General features: G+C 31.6%; 1 protein-coding gene across 1 annotated transcript; it reads right to left on the bottom strand.

Moving 5' to 3' along the window:
- Positions 1-7,472: 7,472 nt before the first annotated feature.
- On the bottom strand, positions 7,473-20,704 carry LOC114410041 (ultraviolet-B receptor UVR8). Its single transcript, XM_028373783.1, has 15 exons — positions 20,590-20,704; positions 19,953-20,457; positions 18,969-19,045; positions 18,717-18,795; positions 18,454-18,513; positions 18,185-18,286; positions 16,102-16,195; positions 14,497-14,539; positions 14,332-14,377; positions 14,179-14,225; positions 13,994-14,096; positions 13,860-13,914; positions 13,649-13,752; positions 8,427-8,506; positions 7,473-8,061 (listed from the first exon to the last, which is right to left on the bottom strand). Exons 2-15 carry the CDS (start codon positions 20,194-20,196, stop codon positions 7,942-7,944), a joined length of 1,254 nt encoding a protein of 417 aa, XP_028229584.1. The 5' UTR covers positions 20,197-20,457; positions 20,590-20,704; the 3' UTR covers positions 7,473-7,941.
- Positions 20,705-25,042: the final 4,338 nt, after the last annotated feature.

Raw genomic sequence — 25,042 nt, 5'->3', positions numbered from 1 at the left:
TTAATTGAACATGGAAATACACTATATACATTCAGTATATTATAAATTGAAAATGGTACGTATATTGCTTTATTATGGATTCTCAAAATAAGAGTGCTAGAGTTTATAATTTATGAATTGTCCTTAACCAATAATAAATAATTATGAAGTTTTCTTTTAGTTTTGTTTGTTTCCTATCTTAAATTATGTTCCTTATATAAAAAATAGTTAACATTTTTTAAGTGTCAAATTATAAGAATTTTTGTAACAAAAAAAGTTATAAGAGTTTTATATAAAAACTAATGCAGGCTCCGTCCCTGGAAATATCGTCTGCATTTTATGAATAGAATTTGCATTTTTAGTTTGTTCAGAGGCTCTCTCTTTAAGTGTTCTATTGCATAGCGTTTTTGACATCTTCTAAACTATTTTATTAGCATAGCCCTTCTACCCATATAGTCAAATAAAGCAAACATATATGTTGGCCCTAAACTACAAGGTCTATTATATTATTCACCCAGATTTAACTCAACACTCTTTTACATATGCTCGAGAATCTTGGCACTCGTGCAAGTTTGAAACACTAATTATAGGACGACCTCAGGCCTAACAAGCACCCATGGACCACGTAATTCGATACTGAGGCACCCTTTACACACCATCAATACGAGGAAAATTAAGACTACCCTGACTCAAGGAGAGCCTTGTCACGAGGGTACCACTCTTCTTTTCAAGGTACATACGCTCTAATATTTTATCTTCATGCTCGCAAGCATATTTTTTCGAGCAATTTTAAGAGCATATGTTCATATCAAATTGGTATATTTAGAAGAAAAAAATTAATTAAGTTTTGTGCCAATCCGTTGCGTTTTGAAATTTTTATGGATTCGGTGATTTTCTTATGCAAGGTTTGATTAATTCATATGAATATTTTTTTTGATAATTACTTCTTTAAAATAAATTTAATTACTTCATACTGAAAAAATAAGGTGATTAATTAGTCTTTTTCTTTTTTATTTTTCAATAGTAAAATAAATTAGGATTAATTCATTTAAAGAAATTGTTATCCGCTTTTCTTGGTGTTGGTACGCGTGAAATCTACTATAATTATCAAGTTGATTTTCTTTAGATGGTTGATTCAATTAAGAGATATTGTTCATTGATTGGATTGCTAATCAACTCCAAAGAATTCTTTAGTAGTGGTTGAACAATTTCTATGTTATACTACTACTATAAATTTGCGGTAAAGGAAAATAGTGAAGGAAAATAATAAAAAAAACTTGTAAATAATACGATAACGGCTATAAAATATAAAGTTGACTGATTTGGTCGGGATTAGGTTTACGTCATATTTTTGCTATTTATAATATTTTCCGAACACTTACAAACACCAACCATTTTTTGGATATGCCACTAATTTGCTGATAACTACCCATGTACGAAAATTTTAAGTGCATGTTTCCTTCACTGACACTTGTCTTGAAATATGTTCTTGGACACTTTTTCATGTTTTGACCTCTAATAACTTCATTCCACGCACAGAAAAAGAGTTGTTAACTTCCACTATCCATTTTTCCAAAAAAAAATTCCAGGAAATCATGGCTTCATAAAGCATTTAGGCTTTGAGAAATACCTGCAACAACCTTCCATGTTTGAATCTTCCTCCAACCTGGTCTTCAAGAAGTAGGTCTGATTATAGGTTGTTTCTCAGTCCAATTCTATGTTGCTATCTGTCAGAAATAGTTAGTAGTTGTTAGCCATCACAAATTATTATTTTAGTTGTTAGTGGTCAGAACATCTATTTTAGTTATCAATCGTTTTTAGTATTAGGCAAAACTAAAATCTATTTAGATTGAATCGCATTAGTCGTATTGGAAAATATTCAAGTTCTACATCAGCTGCTTCTATCTTTAAAGTGCAGCTTATATATATTTTTTTAGTTGAGTTATACTTCTTACATTATTCATTCTAAGATGATATATAAAATAAAAATTAGAGATAATATGCTACTTGTGATTTCATTGTAGAAATAATTATCAAAATATATATTGAGTGACGACCTAATAGTAGATAATTCTTTCTACAATGAGATATCAGGATTTGACTTACTTTAATAGTCAATTAATTAGAGACTTATAGTTATTAGATAAAGATGAAACAATCTTTATTTCATTAAAAAAATTGATACATTAGGAAAATATTTTTCATTTTAATAAATTATATATAAGATACATATTTGAGATTTAAATCATCAATATTTTATCCGACAAATAAAATTTTATCATTTATTTTATAAGTCTTAAGATATTCTCCTCTTCCAGAAATAATAAGGAATAAAGCTATGTTTGGTTTCTTGTTTAGTTGTCTCAAATATATCTTTGCTTTGTGTTAATTAAACTTAATTTTATGATATCTTAGAAGTCACAAAGTCTTACATAATTTAGGAGTCAAGATCAATAATAATTTATAAATAGTATTTCCTTTCAACTCATTAAAATATCTTTTACCAATGATAAAATTGTGATGATAAATCAATATCTAAATAGACAATACCTTAGATATCGAAGAAGAACTAACTTAGGATTGGAAGCTATACAAGTTGAAATTTCTGTTTGATTATTTTATACACCTATGTATATATATTTGAACTTCGAACCAAGTTTCCAAATCTAAGTTTGCAACTATTGAGTGCATGTGTTGGGAATTAGATGATGGAGCCCCAAACTTAAGTTAGTCAATGCATCACTCATTAATTGCTTCTCCGTTCAGCCATTCGATATGATCTGTCTTGGAACTCATGCCGCATGAAAAGGAATATCAATCCAAACATACTTTGAGATGGTGAATCAAGTGACAATTATTTCTGTTTAATACGTACTCTTGAGTTTGAGTTTTAGACATACATTATTTGTCCATAATAGTTGTATTTAACTCAAACATAATTATTACTAATAAAAAATACTTGCAATCTCTAAAAAAAAACTTCAACTTACAAAATGAAAATTGTAAAAACTTTAATGCAACCATGTACTAATTGATCCTTACAAAGCATAATACAAAGGTGATTTGTTTTGTATAGCATAAAATAAAATGAGTTGGGTGAAATGGTTTAAAACATGTGATAATGAACCATGTGTTCCATAGAAAACGTTACAATAAGAGAAGTAAAAGGAAGTTGAAAGTTGAGATCAAGAGGGCATTGCTCAGCCTCAAGAGTAGTAGAAGCTGTCATGTTTGTGTCAGCGGAAGCGTAGAACCGGAAGAACCCAACAAACGAGGAGCAAAGCAGCACAAATTCAAGTTACCGATGCAAGCTAACAAAACAACACATGATGCATACACACTACGTACATGTTCATGAATAATTTAATTTCAGATCCGTTCAATTTTAGTATCAATACAATATAATATCTACACAATACAGCTAATGAAAAGTTTAAAACTAAAATAACTTTAATACGATTTTTTGTTGTTATTATTATTTCAATACATCTTGCATCTTTTATTAGTTTTGTCAATAAAATTGTGCTTGTTTAAGAATTAGTCTTCACATCTTCTTGATAACTAAAATATATTTTTTCAATTACACAAAGAAAAAATATTAAACACCAATACAATTTTGTTTTATAAAATACATGCATATTTTATTAAAGATAATTTTATTTGAATTAGATAAGATTATTATAAATAATAAATTTTCTCTCAATTTTTTAACGATAAATATATTTTACATGTCTATAACTCGAACTCACACCAATACAATTTTACGAATACTTTTTCTATTTTTTTTAAACAATAAATGTGCTTCAAGTTTTCTATTTTTAGGGTGTGAAAATTGGTTAGCCCATATAATCCCTCATATAGTCCGATATATAATTTGATTAAGTTCTAAAAATTAAAGCTAAAATCTGAAATTGAGCTCACTATTTCAGTTGCAAATTTGATTGGCCAACGTGAACTGATTTGTAATAAGTTGGGCCAGCCAACCATTAACATTTTTTTAATAATTATTTAGACTTATTTATTTGAATTAATTTTTTATTAAATTTTAATTTACATGTTAAGGAACCAACAACAAGAAGGTTTAAAAACAAAAAACCTATTACATTCTCTTACAGGCAATGATTATGTTATCATGAACCGAAAGAAGAAGAAAAAATGGTTGTTATCTACTCAGCTTGCAATTGCGGCGGGATTACTAATTTATCAACTGATTCAAATTAAAGTTTATTATTGAAGGATCTGTTCTCCCCGTTTATGTTTACGTAAACTATTCGTTCTACAACTTAAAGTTCTCTTTATCCAGAAAAATTTCTAGTATTTGATTGTTCTCAAAATAAATGACGTGAGTATTACTCCCACTATTCCAATTTCAGATTATACGACGTTTTTAAAAAAATATTTCAAAATGTATGTAATTTTATAAAATTAATGTTGCATTAAACATTTTTTTTTTCAAAACGAGTTTAATAAATACTTAAGTGGGAATAATACATTTAAAGAATAAATGAGTCATTAATTAAAAAAATAAAAAATATAGGAAGTTGTCCAATGTTTTATTTAAAATTCAACAAATTAATTATATTTTTTATACTTTTATCAAAACTTTAAAATGTCAAATATTCCGGAAATGAGTAATTAATAAGAGTTTAAAAATATATTTTACACAAAACATCTATGTGATGATTCATTAGTTTTTTAGATGACATGACAATTAATTAGTTGCCAATATCTTTATTACATTAATGTTGTTATTTGATAATTTTATGGAGACTTAAAAGATTAAGACAAACAAGTATGATATTTATAGGAATCAAATTGTTATTTAAATTAATTTAAAATCAATTTTATAAAAAATAATTATATTGAACTTTAATCCTCTTTTTGGTAGAGAAGCAACTAAAGGAAGAAAAGTATGGAGAAATTGTTTGGATTGTTTGATTAAGAAGATTTAGAAAGGAAAAATAATTTTAAAATTAATGAGACCTATATTATTATTATTATTATTATTATTATTTATCTATTTTTACTCATCTCTTCATCAATTATTTATTTTTCCTTAATCAAATATCTTTAATTTTGATTTTATTTTCCACTTATTATTATTTATCCTTATTATTTTTATCCATTCTAATTCTCTTTTCTGTGTGACCAAGCAAATAAGACAAACTTAAGAATCAAAGACTAAGTGAGTGTTTGGTTTAAATGGTTGAAAAAGCAATGAAAGTGAAATGTGCCGCTAAGGGGTGAAAATAATAGATGGGATTGGATGTTTGTTATATATGAAATACAACTAAAAGATTTGAAAAAATGTGAGACCCATATGCTTTAACTTTCATCTCAAATTATGAAGAAAGGGAGTGAAAGTAAGAAGTTCAAGAACAACACGGTATATTATTTGCTATGTTGCTAAAATTGTCCCATGACTCAAGTCGAATCGTGGCCCTTGTTGTACCCAAGTGAGGCTTACTTCTTTCTCCCTTTTCTTTTTTTCTTTCTTTACATCTGATAATCAATTATGCATCTCCCATAATCAATTAGGTGATCAAAAAGGGCGTCATGTTGCAACTCTCAACAATAATAATTATGTGCAACATATAGTCGATTATGATCACATTGAATGATCCCACTGAATGCGAGTGGGTCCCAATGTACAGAGGGGACAAGAGCACGTAGACATAGGGTTTTGTTAAAGTGGGGACCACCTTTTTCAATTATGGGCTCATCATATCGCTCATCACTGGTAACAGTAAGCCTCATTACGTTGTGTTGTGCATTTTCTGGGGCCTTCACTTCCACAACTCATTCATCATTTGCGGCGAGTTAGAGGTGAATTTTCAACACTTTTAAATAAAGCTAAATTTTTATATTAACATGTCTTTTTTTTAATCCTTTATAGTAGTACCTTTTTTCTTAAATATAACTAATTCATAATAAAAATAATTTTTTTAATTAATTATATTAAATTTATCAATAATTTATATTACTTTTTTAAGATTATCTTTTATTTCTTTTTTCACTTAATTGCTTCTCAATTAATTAATATAACTGTGTGATTAATTAAAGATTATAAAAAATAAATATTCAAGTCATCAAACAATCAGAAGAATGTCTTATAAAAAAATAAACTAAATTAAAAAGAGTCTTATATATAAGGAAAAGTAGTATTTTTTTTCCTGATTTTAGTTCCAGTAGCCTTTTTCATGATTTAGTAACAACATAATATACTTGACATATTGTATCATTACCAATTTACCATGCAAAAATAACAAAGTAGACAGATTTATTAACATAATAATGATAACTTGCTTTTAAAACGGTTGGACGAAATAACTAAAGTTTTATCAACTCAAATATCGAATCATAAACTCTACTGGAAAGCTATGTCCTACTGTACTGACCTATCAGCGCAGACATTTATTACCTTACAGTATATATTATGTGAACTGGTGAAGATGTGGCATTTCAGATAAGAATATTACTGTTGACCAAAAAAAAGATACGAATAGAAAGATAAAGCCGGATTTAAAATTATTCTTCAAACAAGGGAATCAAACGATGTTTAAGTTTTTGCCATTGCATTTTGCATATAATATCTTATTTCAAGTTTTGTTTTCTAAATAACAGTATGTTATCGCACACTAGCAAAACATTGATCACGGGTCCAAACAAAACTGAAATACTGGGCTTCTGCTTGCTGCAATGATAATTTACAATGTTGAAAAAATCATTAAAAAAAAGCAAGCAACATTGACGGGCTGAAAAAAAAACATTGACGGAGTCAATACTATAGTCATATTCACCAGTCCAACTAAAACCCAACTTAATTTCTTTAAACAAAGTTTTGTAAATAAATAAATAATTAAGTGAGATTCCATCAAAAATAGCCAAAAGAAATTAGTAAATACTAACTATATAATACCTATGAGTCTATGACAGTAAAAAACGTAGGCGGTCTTGTTCGTGTAAAATATAATGAGCGCCAATGTTTGACTTGTGAAGTGCAATATTATTGTTCCCTCCATCGTGCAATAATGAGGGCCAATCCATAAAGATTAATTGCATTGTACTCCCTCCGTTTTATTACAATTGTCATTTAAGATTATTTTACACACAAAAAAAATTAATAAATAAATAAAATAATAATTTTACAAAATTAATCTTATCGTAAATAATCCATTTTTTTTATTTTTTATTCTATATACTTAATATTATAAAAAATATAAATAAACAAAAATAATTAATGATGTATTGAAAAATAAAACTAATTATTTTAAAACAAATATTTACTTCTTGCACGACGATTATTATGAGAGAGTAGAGTGATTTTGAAAACTACCTCACCGCTTTACCATGTTATTGGGATTCTCATTCCCATATGCATCATATTTGATGGATGTAATGCCTTCAGTGGTAGATTGCAGAAGAACCATAAATCACTGAGAATCTCTAAAAGCTTTACAATTATGATGCTGGAAAAGTATCCGCGCATGGGGTGACAAATAGCAAGACATATAGGCTCATATAATTGCAACGCCAACTGACGAGTTACTTTAAATAATTCTAGAAGAAGAGCAAATGACATAAGCATTTACCTGTTTCTGTAGTAAGTAGTATTAACTCAGCTAACCAAAAATAATAATAAACCTAGGAACAATTTCCCCCTTATCTCATTCTCTGCTGTCATTCCCTTGCATTATTTATTTGAAGCAGTTGTCTTTGCTCTTTCTTTACACAAGTATTGTACATCTCTGGAAGCTTTATTTTTGTGTGTATATATATTCCTGAGAAAAAAAATGGTATAATACAACAGATAGATAATATATGCTTCAATTGGGGCATGCTGCAACCACCTGGATTAGAAGATATGCATGGTGATGTGTAGAAGATACATGAAGAGATGAATCACATTCTGAATCTTTCTTGAAGAATTACCAATAATTATGAATTATTGGAGCAGCCAACCTATGCATATTCAAGTATAGCACCTGTATGATTGAACCCACATGAAACTTGCAATGCTTTCACATCTTCTCCAAAGCAAACTCTTGTAGGATTTATGTAATCCACATCACTTCCATGACCCTGAGTGAAGGCATAAACTTTATTTATAGTTGCACATGGCAGATAATTATGCACTTTGCAAAACTAAAGGCAAAAAACTAATCAATTTATTTAAGAGATGCACCAGTCTGACTTATCAGATCCCACATTCCTCTAATAAGAATATGCCTTCAATTAGAAAGCTTTTGTGTGTCAAATTTTATATACATATGAAAGTCATGATTAATTTTACAATTTCTCGTTACTTAAATATATTTTTGGTTCTCTTTTGTTGTCCTTGTCATAGAATCTGGCATTCGGACTATTGTGTATACATGCATAACCAGCTCTTGATGTATTTTTAATAATACTAGGATTTGTAAATTGTTTTAGAAGCAGAAGCATACCAATTGTCCACTAGAAGAATGTCCAACTTCAGAGAATGTCCCATTGGAACCTCCCCAGCCCCACGTGAACACTCTTCCTTCTGAAAGTCAATGAAAAGTTCCAGGATAAATGGCAGGAATAAAATTATTTTCTTTCGCAACTACAAGTACAGTATAAGCATCAGGTACAAGCCTAACAAGTGAGTGGAAGTTAAAATTTAAATCAACTTAAATAAAATATTATCAAAGCAAACTAGAAGTAAAATCCATCCCACAACTTGTACAATCCAAAAAGGAGCTATGCATTACATCAAATCTCCATCGAAAGCCTACAGCTCTGAAGAAATCTATAAAGGATATGCCAGTTAACATGCAGGGAATTGCAGTTCTTGATCTTTAAAAGAAAAACTAAGCACACCACCAACAGATACTGGAAACAAGATAAATGATCAAGTTTCTTCAGGAGGCATGAAACTGATTATTAACTTTTAGTCCACATCTTGTTCTTATTAAGAAATATAAACAGCTAACTGCCTATATGACAATTGTAAAAAAGGCAGTATAATTTGCTAATAGAAAAACAACTTTTCTAACAGGTTCTGTGGCAGTCAGAGGAATCACTCATCACTAGTATAACACTATATCTATGATGGTGCTAACTAAAATGCTCTAAACGAGTTTGTGCATCACAAGTTAAATGCATTTAGTTTTCATAGGAATTAGTATTTAGGAAGTAGCACCCATTTACTCTTTGTCTAGGAAATAGTCCCCACTTAGTCTATAAAGAATTTATTATATAGATGTTCAACATAACCTAAGTACTTACTCAAGCAATATCAATCAAACTATTCCAGCCTCTCAATTTCTCTCCCTCTAAACTCAACATCTACTTCTCATACTAGCAGATGTGGACTAGAGACAGCAAGGTGAGTAACAAACTTCTCATCATTTGAGTAAACATCTATTGTTACACTAACAACATGCTTACCTTCAAAGGTTGTAACATGTAACCCTTACATCTTTAAGGAAATTTCTTGTGATGAGAAGTTTATTTGGACCAAGATTTCGCATTTGGTAGGGGTGGACATAGGTTGGATATACTCTTGAACCCACCCAACTCAATTAAATCTTAAAAGAGCTGGCTTGAGTCAGGTATCCAAGTTAAATCTAGTAGACATTTCCAGTCCTGATTAGTTCAGGTTGGAACTTGGGTTGATAAAATTTAAACCCTTCTAATGAGATAATAAAATTTGTGTGCAATTATATGCAATTATTATCCCGTATTATTAGCCTGTGATCATGTAAATCAATTTGTTTAGTTTAGACGTAATCTTAGGAGTTTTATTTGGAGAATCAATTTGTATAGCTCAATCTTAGGAGATTTTGCTGTGACTCTCTTGTATATATTTATACCTTAGCAAAGCATGAAATATAGAACAAAATTATTCTGTCATAGAATCCTTTATGGTATCTGAGCCAACAGGTTTTGCTTGAAATTTAGTGACAATGAGTCATCATGAAGAGGAGGCTCCTAAGAATGAGTCTCATAAGCAAGAAGAACATGATATGGTGAAGAAGATTTCATCACCATATGAATTGAATTCCAACAACAACTCGGGAACTGGACGAGGAAAAGGAGGAACAGTGCGTGCAAATGCTGTGCACAGTGGTGGAACAAGTGCAGACACCAAGATCTCATAAGGAGATAGTTCAGGTTTGATTGGGCTTACTACAGAGCAGTGGCAGACGCTGGTAGAATTACTAAATGCTCAAAAAACAAACTCTAATGACAAGATGACAGGTGAGCGTGATACCAATACATGGATAATTGACACAGGAGCTTCCAACCACATGACTGGAAACCTGAATCATATGCATGAACTACGAGATATTCAAAGTTGTCTAGTTGGACTTCCTAATGGACAACATACAACAGTGATTAAAGAAGGAAGCGTGGTGCTAGATGGAGGCTTAAAACTTACTAATGTTCTCTATGTGCCTAAATTGAATTGCAATTTGATATTTGATTCATAGATGGTGGATGAATTGAAATGTGTTGTTCAATTCACTGATAAGTTATGTGTTGTGCAGGATCATATTTCGAGGACGCTGATTGGAGCAGGTGAATGGAGGGGTGAACTCTATTTCTTCAGAGGAGTTCGAAATGTGAGAGCTTACAAAACTGATGGTTTGCATTCCATGGACTTGTGGTACAAATGGTTGGGACATCCTTCCTTGAAAATCACTCAGTTGATTCCTGAGGTTAGAAAACACAGATAGCAATATAGTGAATAAAACATAAGTCTGTTTTAGAGCCAAACATACTAGAGAGAAGTTTCCTTTGAGTGAACATAAAGACACTAGTGCATTTGAATTAATTCATTGTGATTTATGAGGACCATATAGAACTCCTTCTACTTGTGGTGCTTTTTATTTTCTGGCAATAATTTATTATTATTCACGTGTTGTATGGGTATACCTATTAGGTGATAAACGAGAAATATTGACAATGCTTCACAATTTTTTTGCTCTGCTTGAGAGGCAGTTTCATGAACAAGTCAAAATATTCAGAAGTGATAATGGGACAGAATTCACATGCATGAAAAAATATTTTCTTGATCGCGGAATAATTTTTCAGACATCTTGCACCAGAACACCCCAACAAAATGGGAGAGTGGAACGAAAAACATAGACATATTTTGAATGTGGCTCGAGCACTGCGATTTCAAGGTAATCTTCCTATTAAGTTTTAGGGGGAATGTATTTTAACTGCAACATATTTGATCAACCGAACTCCTTCCATTGTTTTGAATGAAAAAACTTCATATGAGATGGTACATGGGCAGCAACCTGCATATGAACATTTTGAGAATATTTGGCTCCTTATGTTACACCCATAATCAAAGAAGGAATGATGATAAATTTGCAAGTAGGAGTAAGAAGTGCGTGCTTATTGGGTACCCATATTCCAAGAAAGGGTGGAAGTTGTTGACTTAGAAACAAAAGAGATTTTTGTCTCTTGAGATGTTAAATTCATTGAGACCAAGTATCCTTTTTCTATTGATGTTACTACCAGAAAAGATGTTCCTCCTAAAAATTGGAGCTGTGAAAAAATTGTTGATGATATGACTAATGGTGTAGAAGAAACGGATCACACAGGAGGTACGGAAGAAAATGGTGATATGACAATGGATGATAGAGGGGGTTAGCCAAATGTAGGGTTCGATGAACAAGGTGTTACTCTACAAAATATGGACACACAAGATACAGTACTTCCATCTATATCACCAACCGAGCCATTATTGGATAGAGAACATAGAACCAAACAACCTTCTACTCGATTGTAAGATTATGTGACAAATACCACCAAAAGATTGAGCCCATCCAACTGTTCACCCTCTCCAAAGACAGACTCAGGTGCACCCTATCCCATAACTGATTATGTGAATTATGACCATTTTTCTCTTGCACATCGTGTTTTTCTTGCATCCATTTCACAAGAAAAGGAGTTTGTCACTTATACTGACACGGTGAAAGACAGTCGGTGGAAAGATACAATGAAAAATGAGATACATGCATTTGAGACTGATGGAACTTGGACAATCACACAATTGCCTTCAGGAAAGAAAGCACTTGGCTTGAAGTGTGTGTACAAAATAAAGCATAAATCTGATGGAAGTGTAGAACAGTTCAAAGCACGGTTAGTAATTCTTGGCAATCATCAAAAGAAAGGGATCGATTACACAAAGACTTTTGCACCCATTGTAAAAATGATAACAGTACGCACATGTTAGCCGTAGCAGCCACACGATCTTGGGAACTACATCAGATGGATGTGCACAATGCATTTTTACACGGGGACATTATAGCCGAAGCTGGACTTCTGAGAGCTAAGCCATCAAATGTGTCAATTGAACAGAATCATCGTCTGGCACTTGCAGCAGACTTGTCTTTTCCTCATCCTAATCAGTATAGGCGGTTAGTAGGTCGTCTCATTTACCTTTGTTTTACCAAACCCGAGTTTTCATACTGAGTGCATGTGCTGTCTTAATTTATGCAAGCGCCTAAAGAGACCCATTGGGAGGCTGCTCTCCGTGTTGTTCGATACCTCAAAGGGAATCCAGGACAGGGTATTTTGTTGCGTAAGGATTGTGACCTGCAACTATCTAGTTGGTGTGACTCTGATTGGACTGGATGTCCTTTAACTCGTAGGTTCCTTACGGAATGATTTGTTCTCCTTAGATCTTCTCCAATTTCATGAAAAACTAAAAAACAACAAACAGTATCTCGCTCCTTTGTTGAGGCTGAGAATTGATCCATGGCAGTTGTAACAAGAGAATTGAAATGGTTAAAAGGTCTTCTCCATAGCCTATGCGACTTCATTGTAACATTCAAGCAGCGCTTCATATTGTCAAGAACCCGATTTTTCATGAGCGCACCAAGCACATCGAAGTGGACAGCCACTTCATTCGCGACGAGTATCTCACTGGAAATATTGCACCTACTTAAGTTCCTACACCTGCACAATTAGCTGACATTTTTACTAAGGTTCTTGGTCCCACTCAGTTCACCTCTTTGTTGTGGAAGTTGGAAATATGTAATTTACATGCTCCAACTTGAGGGGGGTAATGAGATCATGATGAGATAATAGAATCTGTATGCAATTATGTGCAATTATTATCCCGTACTATTAGCCTGAGATCATGTAAATCAATTTGTTTAGTCTAGACGTAATCTTAGGAGTTTTATTTGGAGAATCAATATGTATAGCTCAATCTTAGGAGATTTTGCTGTGACTCTCTTATATATATTTTTGCCTTGGCAAAACATAAAATACAGAACAAAATTATTCTGTCATAGAATCCTTTACCTTCCGATCCTATCCACCTCAAATCCATCCTATTAATTTTTCTGTCCTTTTTTCAGATTTTTTTTTTAATGGATGGGTTGGTTCAATTTAAGATGAGCATAAAGTTATACAGAATAAAAGTTAACCCATGGCCACCTCTAACATTTGGCCACTACCTGTTGTAAAGCACATAGTATTTAAAAGGGTTTCCCTTACAGATTTGTCAAGAGACTGGGTATTCATTGATGTTTTGTTTGCTCTCTTTTATGTGTGCCTTGATGAAATGAAATTATTCGTTTATAATAAAAGAAAGCTGCCTTTACATCAATATGATAGGAAGAAAGTACTTAATTGCAATTCTTTATTCTTCTGTCTGTTCAAGGGAAGAACTTACCAGAAATGGCTGCAGTATGCTTCCAACCACAAGAAACCTGGCTAACAGAAGACTTCAAGAATGGCCCTTGAACCTTTTCAGGTAGATGAATGACATCTGAGGAACTAGATAAAATAATTTTAAGAATTAAAACACAATTGTGCATATACAAAAAAGAATGGAAATGCCAAAAAATGAAAATGACCAAGTAACAAGTCTAAGTATGAAATACCCAATACCAAGGCAGCCATTTTCATTTGAACCCCAAGTATAAAGCTCACCAGAATCTATTTATTAAAACAATAGAGTGAAGAAATGATCACAAACAAATCAACACATGGTTAAGTTCTGAAACTGATGAATTACTTGTCAGGACACAGGTGTGGTAGCCACCACAAGCAACTTCTTTTGAGGATGGAAGTTCACTGATCAAGGATGGTTTTGTTGCATCGCTCATCTCCTTTAAACGCTGAATATTTTGATTGAAAAAATATTAGTCATTACAAGCAGTAGACAGTGAGTAAAAACTAATAGCTTCTGATTGGACATACCAATTTTTCAATTCCTCTTTCACCAAATACAAAAACACAACCGTTTTCTGCAAAATTTACATTAAGATAGAGCAAACAAATTCCCAATGAATAGTACAATAAGGTATGAAACAAAAATATAAAAAGATAAAAGATTTAATTAGATTCAAGTACCATCAGTACAAGCTGAATTTAGCAACCCAGCAGCTACGTATTTTACCTAAACACATTCAAGAATGAAGGCAAAACAATAAAGATTACAGTTAAAAGTTTGAAGCAAATATAACTGTCTTAAATTAGAAGCAAGAAGGCAATCCGTTCAACATGACAACATCACACCTTGATTCCTTCAAGATCCTTTATAAGCCTTGGGGTATACTCACTGCATGATATGAAAAAGTAAATCAATACAGATACACAGAAACTGAATAGTATAGTATGGTAAAGGTTGCATGGAGTCCTAGTCAAAGCAGCTCTGTTTGGATAATTAGACCTCTCTAGAATCAAATATAGACGCCATGTTTGCATAGTGAATTTTTTCTTAAAGCTTCTATTTCCGAAATTCTACAGACATGTTTTGAGTGCAAAAGGTATTCTTTAATATATTCAAAGTGTCACATTTTTGTACAGAATTCAAATTGGATAAAAGTCACAAGCACTTCTGATCTTTTTTTAATCTTTAAGTTAAAAGGTCAAGTACAAGAAAATAAACAAATTAAGTTATGTATGTAACTAGTACATTAAATTGCAACAACTTAAATCAATTACAAAAAAAGAATATGCAAGACCCATTATTAAAAGAGAAAAATCATGCACCTCTTTAAGGTATTGTCGCTATAAATTATGTATTAACTTGGCTTGAGTTCTATATAAGCTAAATTATCTGTTAGAATTTGTATACTATGTTTTTTGTTAAATTAATGTTTCTCAATTAATCATTAATATTATACTTTTTGCTGTATCTGTTTTCCTCTTATTGTTTACAGTCAGCCAATCTATGTATGTCTCTAAGGTTACCCCCTATATATATATATATATTATGTACAGAGATGACAATCCAAATGGCAGTCATCATAGGCATCTCTGCGACCAATATTCTCAACAACAATTTAACCAAAATGAACAATGGTTTTGGAAAACAAACTATAAACTAAGAAAATTAAAACCATTGCTACTCAAGGCATGAGACAAAAATGAAAGGAAGGTAGGCTAGGCTTTATAAAAGTTAAGTCTAATTTGTTTATACGATATAACTATATAAGCCTAATCTTATGGTCTAAATTGACCTTCATGATAACTTATTTAAAAGTCTATTTTGCAATAAGACCTCTAATGAAACAGGGCTTAAATTTATCATTCAATAAGTTTATAGGCTCAACTATTTATGTAAGTCAACATGCTTAACATTTAAAAAGGTAAATAAACATGATTTTTAATACATTATGAAAATTTTAATATAATAATAATACTAACAAAAAAATATTTACTAAAATAGGTCAGCTTGTTAGGCCTAAAAAGCTTTGAATGACCTAAAACTTGACTTTTATAAACCTCTTGACCTAGTTTATTTCATTAAAAACCCTGGCTTTACCCAGGCCTAATGTGGACTACGCCATAGGCCTCTCTTATGCGGCATGGCCTATTCCAACTCCTAAGTGCAAGGTAGCAAAAAAAGGGTGGGAAAATGACTGCCCAATCTAGGAGAGTAAAACTGAAAAGAAGAATGAGAATTAGAGATTTTTAAAATAAGTTCTAAATATACATTCCACTGAAAAAAAGGATGGAAAACAGCACAATGTTTGTTATGGGTTAACAGGGCAACCCCAAGGAGGTGAAGTGTGAAGTTTTATACCACACAAGTGCAATTTTCCCAAACATATATAAAACAGAGCAAAGATATATTTAATGAGGGTTAAAATTGTAAAAGAAAAGAATTAGCAGAACCTGTAACTTTTGAAGAATCCTAGGACGCTTGACTCATGACCATGACCAAGTCTACCGGACACTCCAATTCCCCAACTAAAGGCCGCTCCACCATCTAGCAAATATAGAAACAAGAATTGAGAAGATATTATGAATAGTTAGTGTACAATTTACAGTCATGCTTGCTAAGAGGAACTCAATAAAAACAGTGAATCAAACCCACAAGATGTAATATACTATGATTGTGGTAGACATAAGAAAATAATATCATGAAGCGAATATAAATTTTCAAACACCATCTCATCCTAAAATTTAAGCCATTTGGTGCAAACCTGGTTATTGTCTATACATCATCTTAAACAGAACTCTTTTTTGCTTGAAGTGTGGACAAAACACAGGTCCACAGTGCATCATATTTTTTAATTATATATTATAATTTTACTTAAATTTACCCATACAATACCTGAGAAACTTGCTATTGCTAGTTTTAATTATTTTAAGACAACCTAAATTTTATTGACATTCTTCATATATTCTAACAATAGCCACCAACAACAAGACCCTAATTGTTCAGCACAGTAGTATGATTTCTTTGGAACAAGACCCTAATTCTCTCCTCTAAATACAGGGGTTGGAGAGGCTTGGAAGAGGGTCCTCATAAACATAATTTCTCCTCTTGGTGGTCTGATTTAAGATCAATTGTTCAGCACAGTAGTATGACCGCTGTCAACAAGCAATTTCTTTGGAAATTGGGTGGCGGGGATCAAATTTTATTTTGGGAAGACTCTTGGGTGGGTGATGGCTCTGTTCTTAGAGAAAAATACCCAGATTTATATCAGGTATCTTCTCAAAAATTCCAGACAGTGGCAAGCATGGGGATTTTTGGAGAAAATGGCTGGGAGTGGAAATTTTCTTGGAGAAGGCACCTCTTTGATAGTGAATTGGGGGAAGCAACAGCTTTTATAGACCAGACCTCAGCTCTAAGTCCTGTTGCAGACTTGAAGGATGATTGGGTGTGGGGAGCTCAACCAACGGGAATCTTCTCTACAAATTCTGCTTACAACTGTCTCAGATCTGAGCAGCCTCTCCATCAGCCAAACAGTGGCTTTAGACAGCTTTGGGAAATCAAAATCCCCCCTGCAGCTTTATCCTTTGCATGGAGATTACTCTGGGATAGGCTTCCTTCTAAGGATAATTTAATTAGTAGGCAGATTGTCCTCCAAAACGTCCTTTGCCCTTTTTGTCAAAGCCAAGTGGAATCTGCTTCCCACCTTTTCTTCACTTGTTATAAAGTTATGCCATTATGGTGGGAATTCAACTCATGGGTGAAGGAAGATAGAGTTTTGCACAGCAAGCCTATGGACAACTTTCTTCAGCACTGTTCTTTGGCTGGATCGCGGAATTCTAACAGAAGGAGGAAGATTTGGTGGATTGCAGCTACCAGATCCATTTGGAGCCTTAGAAATGATGGTTTTTAACAACCAGTCCTTTGACATATCTATATTGATGGACAGAACTATTTATCTCACTTGGTCTTGGTTGAGGGGATGGGAAAAGGACTTTACTGTTCCTTTTCACCAATGGTCCTCTTGTATGTCTTTGCCTTTCATTTAATGTGTCTTTTGTAGGGATGGGTTTTGTCGTTGTTTGATGGATGTTGGTTATTTTTCTGTGTTTTAAGGGATGTTTCTCCTTGTACTTTCTGTAGTACCTCTGGTACTATGCTTTTCATTATAATATAATATTATCTTTGGCCGTTCAAAAAAAAAAAACAACAAGACCCTGATCCAAAGTCCTAACCTATTAAAACCTAACCTTCCACTGTCATACAAGTACATCATAAGATTCATATCTAGTTGAAAAATGGGACATGGAAAATCAAATATGAACAAAACAAACCATTCAAGATTTTTGTGCAGATTGATTGGGACAAAAACATAACACCAACCTAACTTTTTGTGCATTCTCACTTTACACTCCAATCATATGTAATAAAACAAAAACTAAATAATGAATTTATCTAAAAAATATAGAATGAAAAACAGATAAAATCATCTCAGTAACTAATGCAGTATAAATTAATGATTGTTTATCTTTTGCATACCACTAATAGCCACTGAGTGCTCTGAACCCAGAGCTGCCATTTTAATGTTGATTCCCTTCAAGTATTCCACTTTAGTTGGCAAAGGCACTATGTTTGGAGCCCCTACATTTCAGCAAAAAAGGTGTTACTCTTTGAACAGCTTTATAACATCTCTGACTACTACGAGTATCCAGTATTAAAAAGGTATATACATAATAATATGTCCAGGCTCAGGAAAAAAAAAAAAATTGTTAGGACCATTAAATGCTAATACAAGGTTTAGTTCTTACTTTTTCCTAGTCCAAGCTGCCCGCTTGTGTTCTTTCCCCACATGTATAGCTCTCCATCCACTACAACAGAGACAAGAGGGGGGGACACTGTTTAAAAATAGGAAGGTAAAGAATATGCAGAAATTCAAAGGGTAAAAGAACTTAAGATGTTAAACATTCATTTTGGAGGTAAAAAGAATCCATCCAATATCAATTCACAAGTTATCGACGGTTGAGGCTTGTTACTATTGGTGTGGTAGACACCAGCATGCAAGAGCACAGACCTGTAATCGCACAAGAATGATTATAACCAGCAGAGATCTGCACAACTTTCTTCTCCTCTCCAAAAACACAAAGTGGCTCCTAAAAGATCCCAAGCAAGGAAAAGGCTGTCAAGTAAATTTTTACGGTTCTTTCTTATGTCCAGGGGAACTGCATTCCTCAACAATTGGACAAAAGAACAATCTACTGCAACTGTGATAAGCTCACTAGAAAAGAAAAGAAAAAGCACAGGTAAAAAGGTGAAAAAATCATACCACCGAGTAGTGTTTACTTTCTGATACACCAAGCTGTCCAAAATCATTAAGACCAGTAGCATAAACGCATCCATCCTCTGCGAAAGGAGGACAATTTATGAACTCCAACTAAGACATTATAAGGAGTCATGGACTTTCAATAGTCATGAAACTCATCACCAATGTTAAACACTGATAAGCTCGAGAGAACTCTATGCTACACTACTCCTAAAAACTAAAGAGAAAGATACAAAGAAAGCTAAAAGATAAACATTCATATTCTCATTGATGATTCATTACACGGCACATACCCTGTTAAATAGGAGTTCACAAGAAATATCAACCATACAAGTGGAAACATCTAACAATTTTAGGAAAATAAGATAAAAAAAAACTAAATAACATAAAAAGGATAATATCTAAGGCATTTAATTCATAAGCCATCTATTTGGGCATCTCAAGGCCCATCCTATCAAACACTGTCACATTATACCATCCAATCCAATAGCACAGTGAAAGCTGTTACTAAGCTAAACCAGCAACTAGGAAGTTAAAGACATTCCACTTCCAATGAACTCAAGAAATAATCCCCATTGCATCCCTACAAAACTCCCACACGAACCACAAAAAAAGACTCTTAACAATGCCTGTGCATAAAATCGATAAACAATTGCACTTCATACTATTACACGAGATTAACCTTTCCGAAGTCATAACCTTACTTTAGCGATCAAGCAGAAAACGATTCAAAATTCCGCTTTTTTTAAATCCTCAATTTAATTAAACGAATAAATAAATAGAAAGAAAACATGGATAACGGTTGAAGAGAAAGTGGAAAGAAAAAATGAAACCAAAAATTCAAAATTTTCTTTCGTTCCACTTTCCTTCCAATTAAAAATTTCAAACTTTTTTTTTCATTCTCCACTCTTTTTCCCTCGTTCCAAACAGAGGTTAAAAGAAAACCAAAGAATACTGAATATGCTGAAGTATAACAAAAAAGTGAACCTGTTAAGAAGAGGGTGTGAGCACCGCCACAAGCAATGGCATTTAGGGTTTTGTTGCGGAACGCGGGGCAGACAACGGGTTTCCATTGCGAATCCAAGTTGCCAAGACCCAATCTCCCGTAATCACCGTTCCCCCACAATGCCGCGAACCTCTTCCCGGCGTCGCGCGAGAACGATCGCGTCGGAAACCCTAAACCCGGAGCTCTGAGACTGAGGTGGAGCTTCGAGAAGCTTCGGCGCAACATTTGTCCTGAGAGGAAAAGGTGATTGGTGGAGAAGGGTGAAGAAGGAGGTTGTTCCGTTGTTGGGGTGAGGAAGAATCATGAAGCGAATCAATGCAGTTGAACAATTAAATCAATACATTGAAGAGAGAGAGAGCAAAGAAAAACATTTCATGGCTCACGCTGTTGCAACGTCTGCTATGTTGTTCTTGTAATGGCGGTTAGTTGCGTGTAGACGATTGTAGAGATGCTGAACCTAATTTACCATTTTAACCCTCCTGCTCCCTGCTAGAAATCAACCCCACTAGTAAAATTTTCTCAATTTCTTGATATTCTTTCTTTATTTTAAGTTGTTTTCATTCTTCAAAATTTTCTTTAATGAAAAAAGAAATCAAATAGACCTTAAATCTTCTCTACCTTCAGACCAAGAATCCAATCCCCATTTGCACAAGTAGATGAGTATCATCATGTAATAGATGCTAACAAAAGGTTGAGAAGCGAAAGAAACTCAACCTTCAAAAAGGGGACAGATATGCCAATTATTTAGCTCAACACTATAAGACTCAGATGTTAGATGTTACTATGGGAGTCTCATTTTTAAAGACCCAAGTTGTGCATTATTACCAAACAAAATTTAAAATTAAACTAATCTATCTGATAATCATATTTAAAACAAATTCTAAATAACAATAACCTTATTCCACTTGGGTAAATCGATAAAATAAATCACACAGCACCATCAAAGAGTATTTATTCATAACATATTTTGTTAATAATTTTCTCCTATGTCCTTCATAATCTCCCTATACCCTTTTTCAACCAAAAATGTACTATAACCTAAAAAAAATTACAACATTAATAATGACAGATTTCATAATTAAAAAATAGGATAGAACAATAATTCACTATTTAACTAACCAAAATATTAACAAGTAAATGAAGCCAAAAATTTCACAATAACTTGATCAAGTTTTTTCATTTAAATTTATTCCATAAACAAAATTGACAACCCAATTTGTATTTAACTTAATCTCAAATTTTTAGTTTTGCCAAGAACTAAAAATTCAAAACCAATTTCTATGTAATTGAACCTACCCTTTAGGCATTGAATAATTTTTTGAGCAATTAAGCTAATATAGTAATGTAAAAAAATTAACGCCAATCAATATAGGGTCTAGTAAAAAGTTCAACCCGTCAAACTAAACAGTAAAATACACAAACACACATTCTTGTTTCTAAGCTATACTACTAGTACATAAACCTGCCATCCAAAAAATTATTAATTAATTTTAGTTTAGCATAACATATTAGATATATCACATCAACGATGAAACTAACATTAAAAGTGTGAATATTTAGCAAGAGTTAAAATGTTAGGACTAGAACACCATATGAAAAAAGAAGATAATCATATCATTTTCAATTATTTCATTATTCGTTAATCTAATGGAAAATCAACAAAAAATTTCTAATCAAAAAACATATATCATTCAAAAGTTTACAACAAGAAAATATATCATCCTTTCTTTTAAATACATAAACACATTCCTATTAATGCATTTCATACTCACTTGAAACAACACTATACAATTTTCATTAAATATTTATAATCACATAAAAGGCACTAAATCATGTGTCCCCATTCCTTATTTAGTACAATTGATACTATCTCCGTTTTTATATATAAGATTATTTGTACTTTATTTTTACTCCTTGTGAGTCTTTTATTAAATTTTTAACAATTTGCTAATGTGATACTAAATAATGCATTTTACATTCTGAACTACATAAAATTCAGGGAGATTTTAGCTATAAGACAGTACAGGGAAAGCAAAGAAGAGAATTGATCGCTTGCATATAGATTATTTGTTTAAATCTAATTTTAATTTGATTCTAGAAATACATATACTATGAAAAGCAACCCCTTTAGCGCCTATGATTGTAGAAGGCCTTCTCTCTATGGATTATGGCCTACTTGAGGAAGGTGTGAATTAATTGATGGAAGATAAGAACTTGGAGCTAAAACTTTTTGACTAACTGTAGACAAAAAATCTTGGGAAGTTTTGTGGTGCAACATGAGGCTGTATGGAAGGAGGATTATAAGGTTGTCCTAAAGCTCCTGCATTTAAGGAAAAAATGAGGAATTGTCCCTGGATTCACCTTAATATTGGTACTAGAAATAGCAACAGGAAGTAGGGAGGTTATTCTTATTTTCAACTATGTGGCTAGTAACCCCAACATCCATCAAATCATTTCCCTGAATCTGACCATTTAGAAACTGCATAAGGTAGTCAAGAGATTTATGGATACATCCATATTATTGTCTTTAACTCTTTCTCTTGAACTGCTCTAGCAACATTTTGGGAGTGCCCTATGAAATCTTCAACCTTTTCAACAAAAAATCATCAACATAAATGGGAACTACATAGGTTAATATCAAACTAAAATAGGGGCCGGTGGAAATGAATTTAATTACACTCATTGAGTAAGAGCATTTCCATGATTTTAAAATCCACGACCCTTCATATAAGCTTGCACAAAATCCTTTCTACCAAAGATTTTCAACTGATTCTAGCTGCAGTAGGAATGAAATTAAATTACTAAATGGCCATGTTTCCATGAAATTGAATTCAAAAACACAACATTTCACACTATTATATACCTTAAACAAAAGATTAAAATTGAAATTATCAACTAAGGTTATCATGCCATTAATAATGTCATATTTAAAAGTATAATATTTTATTTCAGTATAGTCAAATCTTAAAATATTCCATTAAATATCATGTGAACTGTTGAATAAGTTTATTTTCTTCCTTTTTTTATGAAATGAGAATAATATGTTGAAGGATTATAAAACAAAAATGCTATATAAGTAAGAGAGTCGTTAATTTGCAATGTTTAAATAGATCATTCAAAACTCTCTCAAACTCGAGGACGCGGTTTGCACATCAAGCCCAAGAAAAAGGTATCAATGTAGCCCATATCCAAGAAAAGACCTAAAGCTCAAAAAAACTAATAGAAAAATGATAACTAATTAAAGATTAAAATTAATGTAATTTACTAAAAAAATTCACAATTTTTATTCAATTAATTAAGAAAAGTCTTATTTATTTAAATTTTTTCAATTTAATAAAATAAAATCTTCATTATTCACAGTGGCTATGTATTTTCATTATACTATTTTACATGATAGTAATTATTATTACATCCTTTCAAAAAATTTATTATTACATTATAAAAATATTCTTATTTATTACCCATTCTTATTTTTAATCCCCTTTCATCTATATTTATAAATTAAAATAACTATTTTGAATGAGAGTAATTTAAGATACATTCTTCATGAAAGCATAAGAGTTATTTTCTTTCGATGAAAGTGTTATTAAGAGTATTTCTTAACCTCTTACATCTTTTAATCTATCATTTTCATCTTTATTTATAAATTGAATTATAATATTTTTTAAAAAAAATTTATTAATAGTTAAAAATAATCTCACTTCATAATATAAATTATTTATCATAAATTTAAAATATAGTTATATATAAAATATATATATTTTAATTTGTTAAAAAATTAATTATAATATAATTTATTTATTAAAAATATTTATTTTCTATAAATTTTTTGTTATGTAAAATAAACATTTGTCGTGTGCATTAAAATACTAGTTTTTATTTAAATCCAAAAATACCCTTACTATATATGTAAAAACTACTAGTTACAACACTATACCTTTAAAACACATTCTTTATTCTATAATAATTAAATCCTTTGATTAGTTAATTTATTTTTTAATAGAAAATGTTAATAAATTTTCTTAAGATATTGATTAACAAATTTAAAAAAGATTATCATAAAAAAAGTACCACTTACATACTGTGAAATTTTATATATTAATTCTCGAGTAAATACTTTTAAAATAAAATTTAATTTAAAGTCCCTTAATATAATTTCGTTTACCATATCCTTCAATCGTAAATTATCATATAATTATTGACTTTTATGATAATTACTTTAAATTAGTAATTTTTTAAATCATTTTAAAAATCGCATCCAAAATATATTCTAATTAATTATTTAATACTCTTTGTTGCTAATTATATGACACTTTCAACTAATTCTCACTCTTTAAGAAAAATAGTTAATTTAATTATTCACATTAAATTTGTCAATTATGTATATTATCATTCCAAAATTACTTTATTTTATATCTCTATCTACTTAATTGTTTCTTATTAATGTTTGAAGAGAAAATAATTAAGTAAGGATATGTAGGAAAAAAATTAATTAATACGTCTAGAAATTAAAAAATAGTATTGTAAAAAGAGATAAATAAAATTATTAAAAAATCTTATAATTAAGAATAAAGAGAGTAATTAACAAAAAAGAGATAAACAAAGTTTATTTCTGTGAGATTATTCCAGCTTAACTAGTTGAGGATTCAAGTCCTGTACACACAACTAGGTCATGTGATTTAGATAAAAAAATATTAATTAATAATATTAAGAGCAAATAATAAATGGAGATTAACTTCATTAAAATATTTATTAAAAAAGATATAATAGTCATAGTGTCTATTCATATAGATATAGTAAAAGAAATAATGTTTGGTAAAGCGACCAAATCAAACCAAAAGTGTATCGTATCAGCAAATTCAGCAAGGTAGTGTTGCACAGCTAGACAGAGAAAGTGGCAGAGGAGCCAGATAGCAGATAGCATAGGAGATCCGTTGCAGCGGTTAGGGGTTCTGAATGTTCCAAAAAGCAAAGTCAGTTGCAGCTTGAGGTTCTTGCACATGCGCTGCCTCTCACTATTCTATTCTATTTTCCCTCCCTCATTCTTCCACCAACACCACTATTAATTCTC

This window comes from Glycine soja, chromosome 4, assembly GCF_004193775.1.
Source record: "Glycine soja cultivar W05 chromosome 4, ASM419377v2, whole genome shotgun sequence".
NCBI lineage: Eukaryota > Viridiplantae > Streptophyta > Magnoliopsida > Fabales > Fabaceae > Glycine > Glycine soja.
Note: the sequence above shows the minus strand (reverse complement) of the source record. Positions and strands in the feature narration are given on the sequence as shown.

Coding starts and splice junctions, on each gene's coding strand:
- LOC114410041 (XM_028373783.1), bottom strand. CDS start 20,196: ATGTTGCGCCGAAGCTTCTCGAAGCTCCACCTCAGTCTCAGAGCTCCG. Junction 16,196..18,184: donor GCACTCAGTGGCTATTAGTG/GTATGCAAAAGA, acceptor TATATTTGCTAG/ATGGTGGAGCGGCCTTTAGT. Junction 8,062..8,426: donor ATTCTTCTAGTGGACAATTG/GTATGCTTCTGC, acceptor GCCTTCACTCAG/GGTCATGGAAGTGATGTGGA.